General features: G+C 34.9%; 1 protein-coding gene across 1 annotated transcript in view; it reads right to left on the reverse strand.

The window, feature by feature from the left end:
• Positions 1 to 15,330, reverse strand: part of ELP3 (elongator acetyltransferase complex subunit 3) — a 100,649-nt gene that overhangs the window by 64,092 nt on the left and 21,227 nt on the right. Inside the window, exons 8-9 of the mRNA XM_007476526.3 lie at positions 11,115 to 11,276; positions 2,164 to 2,290 (exon numbers count right to left, since the gene is read on the reverse strand). Coding sequence (XP_007476588.1) covers positions 2,164 to 2,290; positions 11,115 to 11,276 — 289 coding nt within the window. The remainder of the gene's footprint in view (positions 1 to 2,163; positions 2,291 to 11,114; positions 11,277 to 15,330) is intronic.

Here is a 15,330-nt window from a genome sequence, read left to right on the forward strand (position 1 = left end):
CAGAAGAAAAACTGCTTGATTACATGGATCAAGGGAATATGACTGGGGATGTAGATTCTAAATGAACATCCTAATGCAAACACCAACAACATGGAAATAGGTTCTGATCAAGGACACAAGTAATACCCAATGAAATTGCACATTGGCTATGGGAGGGATTTGGGGAGGGGAGGGAGGAATAGAATATGATTTTTCTAACCAAGGAATAATATAATGTTCTAAATTGACTAAATAAAAAAATGTTAATTTTAAAAAATCAGAGATGCAAATCAAAACAACTCTGAGGTATCATCTCACACCTAGCAGATTGACTAACATGACAGCAACAGAAAGTAATGAATGCTGGAGGGGATGTGGCAAAGTTGGGATATTAATTCATTACTGGTGGAGTTGTGAACTGATCCAACCATTCTGGAGGGCAATTTGGAACTATGCCCAAAGGGCACTAAAAGACTATCTGCCCTTTGATCCAGCCATAGCACTGCTGGGTTTGTACCCCAAAGAGATAATAAGGAAAAATACCTGTACAAGAATATTCACAGCTGTGTTCTTTATGGTGTCAAAAAAATGGAAAATTGGGGGATGCCCTTCAATTGGGGAATTTCTGAACACACTGTGGTATATGTTAGTGATGGAATTCCATTGTGCTCAAAGGAATAATAAAGTTGAGGAATTCCATGGGAACTGGAACAATCTCCAGGAATTGCTGCAAAGTGAAAGGAGCAGAACCAGGAGAACACTGTACACAGAGACTGATACACTGTGGTACAATCAAATGTAATGGACTTCTCCATTAGTGGCAATACAGTGATCCTGAACAATCTGGAGGGATCTATGAGAAAGAAGACTATCCACATTCAGAGGAAAAACTGTGGAAGTAAAAACACTGAAGAAAAACAACTGTTTGATTACATGGGTTGGGGATATAGAGTCTAAATGAACATCCTAGTGCAAACATCAACAACATGTAATTCCCAGTGAAATTGCGTGTTGGTTATGGGAAGGATGGGGGGCGGGGAGGGACTGAAAGATTATGATTCTTGTAACCAAGGAATAATGTTCTAAATTGACTAAATAAAATTAAAAATAAAAAGGTTTTGTTGATGTTTTAAAAAATACAGTTTTTAACTTCTCCATGATTATTATTCTGTCTCCTAAACAGAATTCCCTTGATAATAGGTGTAGTTCAGCAAAAAGAAATAAGCACACTATCAATATCTGTTGATGCACACTTAATTCCATGCCTTTAGTTCACCACTTTTCTGTTGAGAGAAGAGAGGTGATGTCAAACAATTGGTCCTGTGAAGGAAGGCAGGGTGGTCCAATGGGAAGAGTTCTGAATGTGGAAATCTGAGAACCTGTGTTTAATCTTGGCCCTGCCAATGAATACTTGTTTGACAAGTCATTCAACCTCTTTGGACCTCAGTTCTCAATTCATAAAATGGAGGATTAGACTATATAGGATGACTTATTGTACTAATTAAAGTTCTAATGTACTTCAATGTTATTTTCCTTCATATTATAGTGGTTATTGTGTAAATCACTCTTTTGGTTTTGCTTATTTTGCTCTGTATCAGTTCACTCAAATATCTTTGAGGTTGTTTTTTTTTTTAATTTTCATATCTGGCATTTTTATCCTGGTGTAATAATGTTCCATTACCTTCATACTGAACAATTTGTTCAACCATTTCCCCAGCAGATAGGCATCAATTTTGTTTCTAATTCTCTGATAGCACAGGGAGAAAAAAATGTTTGTATATGTGGGACTTTCCCCTGTCTTTGATCTCTATGTTTTATTTGTATGTATTTATTTACACATTTTGTCTTTCCCAGTAGAATGTTAGCTCCTTGAAGGCAGGAGCTACTTTTACCTTTTTTTAAAAAATTATCCCCAGCACTTGGCTAAGTGCCTGGAACATAGTAATTACTATGTCAAAAGATATCATTCTTGGTATGGGTTAGGGCCTTTTCTAGAATACTTTCAAATAGTTTTCCATATAAACTGGAACAAGTCAGAACTTGTTAGTGTGCTTATCATCCCACAGCCTCTCCAATATTTCTAATTTTCATTTTGTGGTGAAACTTTTTATCTCATTTCCAAAAAAATATCAAATACAGAAAGAATATACAATATGAAGCCAATTTAACACTATGAATACTCACTGTAAACTGTTCAATGTCTCTTTCTAGTCCTACATTTGGCAAATCTGGCATCATATGTGCCACAACTTTGAAACCTGCATCCTTAGCCAGATGAAATGATTCACACACTGCCTTTACCGTGTGGCCCCTAAAGAAATAAAAGGCACAATACATACTGATTATACACAGCATTAACACAGGGCAAGATAATCATTTGGATATAATTAGACAAAGAATGAACTGAAGAATCTTAAGAATGTGTGTGACCTTGTGCATGGAAAGCCTTAAGTCTCAAATAACTGCTTGATCTACTTTTTCTCCTTCAAAGGAGCCTGTAGTTAAACTCTTCTGGATGAGACATTAAGTTCCTTATGCCAGTTTCTGCCTGTTGAAATCTTACTCATCTTCTAAGACAAAGTCCTTCCTGTTCTTCTCAATTAGAGGGGACTTCTTTTTCCTTACAACTCTCACAGCATGCTTGAGAAGTGGAAAGAGTGCTAGACTTGAGTCAGAAAGACTTAAGTTTGAAACCTCACGATGATATTATCTGTGTTACTCATCACCTGACCTCTCAGAGCCACTGTTTGCTCCTCTGTAAAATGGGATAACAATACCTGTAATACCTATTTCAAAAGGTTGCTCTTAAAGTTCAAATGAGAAAAATATGTATAAAGACAGTGGCAAACTTTAAAGCACTATATAACCAATTATTATTCTTACCTCTTTTATGCACTTATTAAAACATAGTATAGTGGAAATAACATTGGACTTGCAGTCAGTACACCTAGGTTTGAGCTTGCTCCAAAGCAGCTATAATACCACTACCACTGGAGGCATATCACTTGAGTTCCCTGTCTCACTTTTCTTATCTGTAAACTGGAATTTGAAAGGGAATTTTTTAACTCTATTTATTTTAACTCAATCAATCAAGAACTTGTAATGCCCTTCCTCCTTTCACACTTAGTCAGGACCTTTTACTAGAAAAGGAAGTTTATTCCACAAATACTGCACTCCTGGGCAGTGCTAGACAGATTAAGGAACTATGATTGGTTCTTGAGATGTGATATGGAAAAACTGTTGGGTGGAGAAAAGTGCTTATAAAGTGAGACCCAACAGTGAGTCAGGGACTCTGGATTCTGGTTGACATTTGGATTCTGTGTTGGATTCTGCATTAGTGGCTCTTGCTGAAGAGACTCCTGTGACTCCTAGTTGGATATTGGGACTTGAGGGAACCTTTGTCGGAGTTGAGCTGGATTCCCCTGGATCGGCAACTATAGGGTATTTAGAAAGGCAATATTTTCTTCCTCCTTCCTATGTTTCCTTCTCTTTACTATTTCTACTTTGCTGTAATAAAGCTTCTAAAGCAACTAATAGCCTCATAACTTGAGTTAACTTTTATAAACTGCAACCACAACTTTTATAACTCTTAATGTAACCAAAACCAATTTTAACTTTACAGGAGATAATAACACACTACCTCTGAGGATTATTGTGAAGCAAGTACCATATAAATTGCAAACTGTAAAATGTCATTAAATAGGAACTTAACCTTGAATATAATTATTTTAAAATTGAGAATTTTTGTTTTACATTACCTAAATATTCAACTATATCACTCCCTTCATCTTCTCCTAGAGTGATCTCTTATAGCAAAGTATAAAGAAGCAGAAGAAAATAGTTTAGCAGCCACTGCTACTGCCCAGAAGCTGCTGAAAGCCTCCCTCCTAATCCATCCACTGCATCCATCCATCTATCCACCATCACCACCACTCACTCCAGGCAGAGAATATCCAGTCATGATAAAAATGAACTCATTCAAAAGGCCAAACTGGCTGAACAGGCTGAGAAATACAGTAACATGACAGCCTGCATGATAGATGTAACTGAGCAAAGAGTTGAATTATCTGTCCAGTGAAGAGAGGAATCTTTTTCTCTGTGACTTACAAAAATGTTGTAGAGGCCCCAAGGGCATCTTGGACAGTCTTTTCAAGTACTGAGTAAAAGATGGAAGGTTCTGAGAAAAAAATAACAGATGATTTGAGAATACAGAAAAAAAAAACTGAGAACATACTAAGAGATGTCTGCAATTATATATACTGTCTCTATAGACATTCCTAAAGCTTCACAAGCAGAAAGCAAAGTTTTTGATTGGAAAATGAAAAGACTACTGACAAATTATTTGGCTGAGAATGCCATAGGCAATAGCAAGAAAGGAATAGTGGATCAATTACTACAAACATCTGAAGAAGTATCTGAAATCAGCAAAAGGATTTGCAATCAATGCATCCTTTAAGATTGGGTCTGGCCTTGAACTTCTCTGTGCTCAATTATGAGAACTCTGCAGAAAAAGCCTGCTCCCTTGCAAAGACAGCTTTTGATGAAGTCATTTACTAAACTTGATACCTTAATTAAAGAAACATACAAAGATAGCACACTAATAATGCAATTACTGAGAGACAGTTTGACATTGTCAACATCAAACACTCAGAGATGAAGCCAAAGCAAGAGGAGGAAAGAATTAACCAGCCTTCCAACTTTTGTCTTCCTCATCCTAAAATTTGCACAGTAGGCCATTTGTCATCCATGCTGTGTCACAATAAAGTTTTTGTTTATTGTTTAATGACGAGTTATATTGCTTCTATTTGGATTTATTTCCCATATGGTTTTTATGTTTGATATTAGGGGAATATGAAATTTTTATAAACATAAAAATTGGCATAGTACCTTTTGGTACATTGTGATTTTAAAAATGCCAGTGTTAAAACAGCTCTTAGAAAAAAAATCTGCCTACACACTGGCTTATCAGAGTTAGGGGTTGGGGTGGAGGTGGAGGGTTGGGAAAGAGGGATAATCGGTTCCAGTCACAGATGCTTTTATTATGGGTACTTTAAGACTGGAGCACTCGGGGGCAGCTGGGTAGCTCAGTGGATTGAGAGCTAGCCCTAGAGACGGGAGGTCCTAGGTTCAAATCTGGCCTCAGCCACTTCCCAGCTGTGTGACCCTGGGCAAGTCATGTGACCCCCACTGCCTAGCCCATACCATGCTTCTGCCTTGGAGCCAATACAGAGTATTGACTCCAAGATGGAAGGTAAGGGTTTAAAAAAAAGACTGGAGCACTCATGACTATGGTAGAAACAGATGTCCCATAGATATTACATGTCATGTTATGTATATCTGTGGAATACATAATCTCAACACGTACAATTTTATGATTCCATTTGCAAAAGTATTCCTTAAGACAAAGTTTTAATCTGGCCAATTTACCGTGGAGAAGAACAGAAATGGTTTACATTCCATTATTTATAAAGTTACCTGCTGTTTGTTTTCATTATTTTTGCTATCCTATTTTAATTTGTATTTAAATGGTTTAAGCAACCTAAGAAAAATGTGTAAGATGCAGAAAAATTGCCTGGTATTCATAAAACCACTGAATATCAAGCATGGCAGTAAAACAAAACTTCATGTATTTAACTATTTTAGGTTTTTTTTTTTACTTTTGTGATTCTTTTTTGGACATTCCCCTAATATACCTGTGCTTAAAAATAGTTAACAAGAAAATAATTTGAGATCACGGCTGGTTTTAATGTCTTATGAAATGTTCATGGACAATCCAGCAAAAATTTTAAGAATGTATAAGTTTATGTAAGTGGAATAAAAGTTTTATGAATGAGGGGGGAAAAAAGGCAGTTTAGCAAAACTGACACATTGACCAAGTCTGACATCATATGCTAGTGTCTCATGCACTTATAGAGAGAAATGAGGTGCACTGAAATATCTCTGCTTTAGAGTCAAATCCTATCATAATTTAGTAGAACTCAATTTCAACTGTTTTGTTGTTTTTTTCCATTTATATTGTTGTAGAAATTGTATATATGGTTTTCCTGCTTCTGATTACTTTACTTTGCATCAATTCGTAGAGGTCTTCCCAATACTCTTTTATGTTCATGACAGTCATTGATTTTTACATCACAGAAATAGTACATTATGCTTATACTTTACAATCTGTTTATCCAGTTCCCAATTTACTTTTGTTTTTCAGTTCTTGCTATTATAAGAAGTGTTAATGTAAATATTTTGTTTATGTGAAACCATCTTTTTATCACTGACCTTTGAATACATGCTAGCCAGAGCTTCTCTGAGTCAAAGAGAGACAGACATTTTAGTAATTTTCTTAACAAAATTTCAAGTTGCTTTCCAGAATGGTAGGCATTAATAAACTTGAAAGATCCTTCCAGCTTCGGTATTTCCAACGAAATAATTAAAAATGGGTTTGACAAATATAAGAATTTAAAAAGTGTTGTAGTTGCTGTTTATAAAAATTAAGTCAAAAGACTGTTAGTAGTTTTAGTAGCTTTATTACAACAAAGTAGAGATAGTAAAGGAGGAAATGTAGGATGGAAGTAGAAGATATTGTCTAGCTAAATACCCTACAATTGCTGATCCGAAGAAATTCAGCTCAACTCTAACAAAGGCTCCCTCAGGTCCCGATTTCCAACCAGGAATAATGGTAGTCTCTTCAGCAAGAGTCTTACCAGTGCAGAATCAATCTCCATGCAAAAACACCAATGCAGAGGTCCTCCTTTAGCAAGAGCCACCAAGGCACCAGAATGAATCAGAATGCCCTTGGCTAGCTTTTATAAGCAGTTTTCTCCACATCAATTTGTGTCTCTCTGGTTTCTAGTTCCTTTTACTGTGGACTGATCTATCACATCTCAGGAAACAATCATAGTCTCCCAATTTGCCTAGCACTGCTTGTGGTCTTTAGGACTAACTAAGTGTTAATAATTAAGTCACTGTGAAAGGTGGGGGACTCCAGGTTCTTGATTGATTAAGTTAAAATAAACAAAAAGAGTTTAAATTCTCTTTCACACCAAGGTTTTTATTTCAGCACTTACCTTTCTTTATAGCCCCTCCCTTGGAGAACTTATCTATTCTCACTGCTTCAACTCTTAACTTTATGTAGTTGGCTCCAAAATCTTTATTTCCAAACTTGAACTGAGCATGTAAATATAATCATCTAGTGTATGTAAATCATATTCCCAATTGCATGTCAGTTCTTTGAAATGAACATGGGCAAATCATGATTTTCTTCTAAGCCTGACACAATTCTCTCAATTTGTGAGATTTACAAACTCAAAGTCATCTTTGGCAATGCTTTTATATCCAGACCTCCTAATTCTGTTGTACTGTCATGGAGTACAAGGATTATGATAAAATTTCTGTTCTCAAAAGAGCTTGGGTCTAGTTGTAATTAAATATACATATGTAAAAATTTAGCAACATAACAAGTGATTAATACTAAGTGGTACCTTTGTTTTTTAATGTATATAGATGTCAATATATATGGTGATAATGATAAAACAGTATATACTATTAAGGAAAACTATCAATACTGACACTAATTATACAAATTAGAGAATTGACAAGAGAACTTCCCCCAAAACACCCTTGTACAAACATTATAGGCATTAGGTGAACTGTTTTTCATGTGTGCTTAATTACTATGCAGCAGTGATTATTTTTTTTATTATATTAAATCTTAGATTAACTATTTTGAAACTTTTCTTTGACTAGCATAGCCAACACTATACATATTTGCTGAGACTTTCAAGTTGGCAGCATTGCTGCCTGTATAGAAATGAGCAAACCTAGAAGGAACATTGCTTGCTAGAGGAAAGTTTATTAAGAGCATAAGAGGAGTGACCTCAGCAAGACTGTATATGATAAACCCAAAGATCCCAGCTTTGGGGACAAAAATCCACTATTTAACAAAAACTGCTGGAAAAATTGGAAAACAGTATGGGAGAGATTAGGTTTAGATCAACACTCCACACCCTACACCTAGATAAACTCAGAACCTTATCCTGTTCATCATTTCTTATGGCACAGTAGTTTTCCATTAGAACCATATACCACAACTTGTTCAGCCATTCCCCAACTGATGGACACCCTTTCAGTTTCCACTTCTTTGTCATGACAAAAAATGCTGCTAAAAATATTTTTGTACAAATGGGCTCTGGGCCATTTTAAAATACTTAAAATTATTACAGAATCTTACAGTTCTTTTAAGTTATATAATGGTTATATCTGTGATTGACTTTATTTCAAGTTCTTGGTCAAGAATGCAGCATTTAAAATATGAAATTAATTGTTTCTATGGGAAAATGAAGTGAATTTTAATGAGGTAGTTTAGCCTGGCTATACATGTAATTGTGTGGAGTTTTGTATGTACTTATAATATATATATGTATATGTATATGTGTGTGTGTGTATGCCAGAAATTGTGTTAAGCCTCTTCATGAATCTTTTCTGGTCCTTAACTAACCAATGCCTCTCCATACTTAAGGTTACTTGTACCTGTTTTGTGTTTTATATGTATCTACATGTTGATTTTGTTTTCCCTGAGGTCATGCACCACTTCAACTTTTCTGCTTGTGTTCTATGTGTTTGGCACATGGTAGATACTTAGTAAATACTGGTTGATTGATAGAATTCCCCAATCCCACCTTGTTAGGTTTTATGGGGACTATGAAACAACTAGAGAATGGCATAGTACACTTAAGTGTAGAAGGTAATAGTGCAAAAAGTAAAGTATTGTAAGAATTCAGAAGAGAAGAAAGAACATTGCAACTCTTGTAGCATTTGGACAAATTGAAGCTTGAGCTAATCCTTAGAGAATAGACAGGACTTGGATAGAAGTTAGTGGGGAAAATATGCCAGATGGAGGGAAGCAGATAAAAACAGTTAACATGACATATATGAAAGAGAGTAAAGAAACAGGCCTGACAGCAGAAAAATCATGTGTCCTATAATGAGAAATAGTTGAATGTGTACAGTGAGTACAGTTTATAGTAAACCAGGTAGAGGAGTCTAGACCTGATGTGGGCTTTGCATGATAGCAATGTGGTGGGACAGCCAATTCAGTACACTTAGAATAAGATACTCTAATCTCAGGTCTTAGGTCTTCTACCCAATAATTTTGTAAGTTATTTAGAACCACTGGCCTAAATTTCTTCATCTGTAAAATAGTAATAAAAACATTTAGTGAGGTGGCTCAGTGGATTGAGAGTCAGGCTTAGAGAAAGGAAGTCCTAGGTTCAAATCTGGCCTCAGACACTTCCTAGCTGTGTGATTCTGGACAAGTCACTTAACTCTCTTTGACTAGCCATAACCACTCTTCTGCCTTGGAACCAATACTTAGTATTAATTCTAAGACTGAGAAGGTAAGGGTTTTAAAAAACAAAAAAACAAAAAACATTTAGTGGGAGGAATGTTTGTAAATGAATAAGTACACCAAACATAGGGAAGGGGTTTAGCCTATAGAATTCACTCCCCCCCTTTCCTCTAGCCTTTTCCTCAGTATTGGTCCTTTCTATTCAGTATCCAGAGAACATATTCAATTCAAATAGGTCTTTGACCCATGCCTCTGACTAATAGCTTGGTTAAAGTGTACTTTAGAAGGAAAAAAAATAATGTTAGTGGCTCTTCTTCAATCATTTTATCAATAATATTTATTTAGTACATAATACTTTTATAGTATTCACTTTAAAAAATACAAAAGAAGAGTCATGAGATTTTTCTGGCTCAGAACCTGTTTGTGATAGTAAGAACCCGTACATAAATATACAAAGTATACATACACATGCACACACACATATATTACTATATGGATATATTGTATATACCGATGTGCCAGGCACATATAAGACAAAGACAAATGTGGAAATGGTGCCTGACCTCACATGTATAGATACCTATAAAACAAACAAAGCAGATAAAAAGTAACTTTTGCAAGGGAAAGATACTGGTTTGAGACCAGAAAAGACTCATGAAGAGCCTTAGCACAGACCTAGCAAGTAGTAGGTATTTGATAAATCCTTACTGACTAGAACTGAATCTTAAAGGAAAGCAGAGATCACAAAAAGTGAAGAAGGTAGCATGTGCATCAGCACGATATGTATTAATTTTAAAAAGTAGTTATGTAGTGCTTTAAGGTTTGCAGATTGCTTTACAAATATTTTATCTTCACAACAATCTTAGAAGTAGGTGCTATTCACATGAAAGAGTTCTAAATCTCTCATAATTAGAGAAATGCAAATCAAAACAATACTGAGGTACCACCTCACACATAGCAGATTGGCCAATACAACAGTAAAGGGAAATAATATATATTGGCAGAGTTGTGGCAAAAATTGAGACACTACTATATTGCTGGTAGAGTTGTGAATTGATCTGATTGTTCTGGAAGGCAATTTGAAAAGTATACCCAAAGGGCGATAAAAGACTGTCTGCCCTTGATCCAGCAATACCACTACTAGGTTTTTACCCCAAAGAGACAATAAGGAAAAAATTTTGTATAAAAATGTTCATAGCCATGCTCTTTGTGGCAGCAAAAAATTGGAAAATGAGGGGGGGCCCTTCAATTTGGGAATGGCTGAACAAATTGTGGTATATGATGGTGATGGGATACTATTGGGCTGTAAGGAATGATAAACTGGAGAATTTCTATATGAACTGGAAGAACTTTTAGGAGTGATGCAGAGTGAAATGAGTAGAACCAAGAGAACATTATACACAGAAAGTGAAATATTGTAGAACAATCCAATGTACTGGACTTAATTAAAAAAAAAAGAAAAAGTAGGTGCTATTATTATTCCCATTTTACAGACAAGAAAACTGAACTAGACAAATTAGGTGACTTGCCCCGTCACACCACTAGTAAGTATCTGAGGCTGGAGGGGAACTAAGTTCTTCCTAATTTTTGATTCAGAACTGTATCATTGTACATACCTAACTGCTTCTTATGTTAAACTCAACCTTTCATTTGACTTAAAATGAAAGTACTCAGTTTCCTTCACATTCTGTTTATAGGCATTGAGATAGTGTAATATATTGTTTTATATGGGATCTTTGGATTGGATTGGCATAAAATACCACTGCCCCATATCAACTTTCAGAGGTAACCATCTTACCTGTTGGTATCTCTGGCTACATCTTCGTAAACACTTTGTACTCCGATCTCCAGTCTTGTACAGCCATAAGATAACATATCACTTAAATGCCTCTTTAGGCAATAATCTGGTCGTGTTTCAATGGTGATTCCAATGCATTTTGTGAGGCTTCTTTCAGAGTACCTGGAAAACAAACCTAAAAATAAACCACATTTTCCCTTTACAGGAAATCCTTGCCTACTCCCTTAAGCAAGGATTTCTTCTCTTCAACTGAGAATCCAGTACTTCTACAACCACACTCCTCTTGGATGTAATGGTTTGTGATAAAAAATCATCATTCTGGCCCTTTCAAACATTATCACATTTAATGAAAAGCATCCTACATATATTTTCTCCCTTCCAATGAATTACTCAACACAAGTATTGTGTAATATGTATTATCCCCTAGAGGCTGCTAATCTTAGAAATAACATGCAGCAATTATCTTTTTTTTTTATTTAAAGACCCTTATCTTCCACCTTAGAATCAATGTTGTGTATTGGTTTCAAGGCAGAAGAGTTGCAGGGACTAGGCAATGAAAACTAAATGATTTGTCCAGGATCACACAGCTAGGAACTATCTAAGACTAGATTTGAACCCAGGATCTCTGGTCTCTAAGCCTGGCTCTCTATCCACTGAGCACCTGGCTGCCCCCAACAATTATCAATCTTTCTATATGATATCTTTTCTTTAATGCCAAGATATTATAATGATATGCTATGATAATACATGTATAACCCAGATCAAATTTCTTACCATTTCTGAGAGGGCAGAGGGAGGGAAGGGAAGAAAGGGGACAATCTAGATCTTATAATTTTGAAAACATGCTGAAAATTGTTATTATATGTAATTGGGAAAATAAAATATCTTTGAATAAAAAAAGTTATTAGGCTGCTAAACATTAGATTATCTTCCAATTATTTTAGTCAATAGTCTATGTACTGATAGTCTCTTAGAGAAAAGCAAATCACTTGGAAGAAGGAGTAAGGAAAGAGTTAGGGAATGAATTTAGAATAGAATAGTTTTATTGTTTCTTCTCCCACTAATCATTCTTCTCAATACTTCTAGCCAGAATTTTTCTAATACTCTACTATAAATAAAACCCATTTTGCATATTAGGCTTCTTCCTCTCTTAAAAGAATTTATAGCCATCATACTAAAAGGATATAAGTCTTATTGAATAGACTCACATTGTAAGCTCCTCATTTTACAGAAGAGGAAAAAGAACTAGGAAATATCATTTGTCTAAATCCATACTGGTAGTTGAGTGACAAAATTTCAGGAACAATTCTGACTCCAAATACAGCATATTTTCTACTTTACTAGGGTCCATTCCTTAAAATAACGATTCTTCTAATAATCTTTGCAATTATCTCATTGTTTACTTGCTTATTCTTTAGTTACACATACAAACTGAACTCACTGGTATCAATATTAGCATTTAACTCCTTTGGAGAATAATTAGAAAAGTAATATTTTCTTAAGCTCTAATTAATCTCAGAACTATTTTTCTGTTTTTACTTTAATTCCAAAATTAAAATGTTAATTGGAATGATGCTTTGTATACATATCATAGGGAGAGCTATAATAAGATATCTGTAGGATATAGTATAAGGATGATATTAGAAATTGGGTCTTTTTATATTAGTTTAGAGATCAGAAGTAGAAAAGTGGGCTTGAGAAAGAATTAGAGTTTCAAGCAGAGCTGGGACAGTGTCAATTTCAAATTTTGACAGTTGTAATGGTTTTTCTCTGGCTGTTGGTCTCTGGCAGTTGGCAGAGTCACACATAGAAGTTCTGGCTCTGAGGGCTTTGAGGAGGTAACATCTTTGCCCTCTTCCTCCCCCCATCTGTCTGTCTGTCTGTCTGTCTGTCTGTCTGTCTGTCTGTCTGTCTCACTGTCTGAGGTAAAGACCTGAAGGATTTAAGTGTTTTCTTTTTCCAACTTGGAAAACACGATTGACTATTACTGTCTTTATAGATTGTTTAACTCTGAGAAGACCAAAGAAAGACCTGGTCTTTGGTTTGGACTCTGAGTCTGCTAGGGGTCCAAGTCCTAACTTGATTCTTGTTGAGACTCAACCAGCTAGCCTTTGTTATTTTTATAACTTGGAGATGAATTAAAAATTATAAGGATAATATTGTTAGTTTATTGTAGAATAGGGAAAATTTGGGTTAGTCAGATTAGGAAGGATTAGTGTAGCCTGTGAAACACAGAAGAAGCGATTCCTTTTGGAACCAGGGAGTTTTATTTGGGAGGAGTTAGAATCCCTTAGAGTTAGAAATCCTTTTATACTTATATATTTCAATAAATATTTTATTTTTTATAACCAGTCTCTTTAGCATCCCTGTGCCTGGCCCTAAAGAGAAGTTCACATATGAGCTTCACTTCACTGATATATACTGAAGATACTTTGTTAGCACAGCAAGTCAGGTATTGATATCAGTTTATAATCAATAATCAATCCATTGCCTCTAGTAGTTTTTGAAGTCTTGCTTTTATTTTTACAGTAGTCAAGGTTTGAAAACTGTAGCACAATCAATTTATTACAAATATATGTGCAGTGTAAAATTGAATTTTCTGACATTAAAATATGGATTACTAAAAAGTAATATCAAAAAAGATATCTATTTTGCCCTGCTGCATACCTACCTTGTTTACTCCTTAGCACTGTGCTCTAATCATTATTGTTCCCAAACAAAATGACCAAGTTTGTCTCTATTATAAATTTAAGACTTAAAAATTAAAACATATTTAGTAAATAAAAACACCCCTTCCATTTATTAATGGTCATCACAATTATCTATAATCAAGGCAAAGAAAGATCAAGGCTAACTTGTCTGAATTATAAATAGAGATGGCTAACTTATTATCCTTGTTATGACATTAACTGTTACTAAGCTTTGCAAATAAAATATGCTATAAGTAGAAATGAAAGTGTGCATAATATCAGTAATAATTGTGACTGGCTGATCATTCTCATTCATATCTAGGTTCTACCAGTCAAATACCCTTTCCTTTAAATTAATGTAACATACAACAATGAAATAAAAGAAAATCAAAAAAGTGTAATTTTCCCACACCCAATACATCACTGAAACCTTTTCCAAACCCTAAAATTACTTTCATTACATTTAACTACGTAAGTAAATTGAGAGCGTTCCCAAATACCATTTTCAACAAAATTTATAGAGATACACACACAGACAAACGCAATTGAACACAATAAGGACAAAAGAGCGTGCTGAACCAATTTTCCCCCTAACTTTTGGTTTATGATATTTGTTTCTGAGATCTTTTAAATGAAGGACAACAAGATCAACACTCAAAATTATTGTTTCTTTTGTCATTTGTACATACACAGGAAAACTACTGTTATATGTGATTTGAATGAAAATGCTCTGCTTTTAATCTGAGAAATAAGACTGGATTTCCCAGTCAATATTTTTTAAAACAATACCAAATCAAACGAGATAATATATTTAAAGCATTTTGCAAAACTTAAACTAGCTATGTCAAAACATTTAATTACAGCATTACATAACACAAATGGAATTTCCCTTTCATAAAATTTGTAGTTCTGGGAATTGATTCAATTATTTTTTAAATTTACATTTATATTAGGGTTTGTTGGCATTTTGATTTTATTCCTTGCCCTTGCTTCCTAAAAGTCCTTGATCAGGTGGAATTTGCTTAAATTGACTTTCTGAATTTGTTCCCTAAACTAAGTACGATTAACTACACATCCTATACATCCCCCACTACCCCAACTGATGAGCCCTGGAAATTGGTCAATGTTTACTTGATAGATCCAGAGACTCTGCAAACCCTAGAGAATTAATATACTTTGTAGATTTAGAGATGGATGATAGAATGGACTTCAAGTTATTATTTTACAGATAAGGAAGCTGGGGCCCAAAGAGATTAAGTGAATTACTTAAAAGTCTCAAGACAGTATGTAGTAGGGCTGGGATTCATATTCAAGTCTTCTGACTCCAAATCCAGCATTTTTTTCATGGTACTATACTGCCACCTATATCAACTTTCCTTTCTGGTAGTATTTGTTTTTCTGTCTTCCTATACTATACTTGGTTTTTCGTTCCCTAGATTTGTTCTGTAGACTAAAATACAGCTAACTTGGTAACTCTGCTTTTGGTTCCTAAAAAAGCTATGCAGTTGTAAACTAATTGTACTCTT

This window comes from Monodelphis domestica, chromosome 1 (genome assembly GCF_027887165.1).
Source record: "Monodelphis domestica isolate mMonDom1 chromosome 1, mMonDom1.pri, whole genome shotgun sequence".
In the NCBI taxonomy this organism is placed as follows: Eukaryota; Metazoa; Chordata; class Mammalia; order Didelphimorphia; family Didelphidae; genus Monodelphis; species Monodelphis domestica.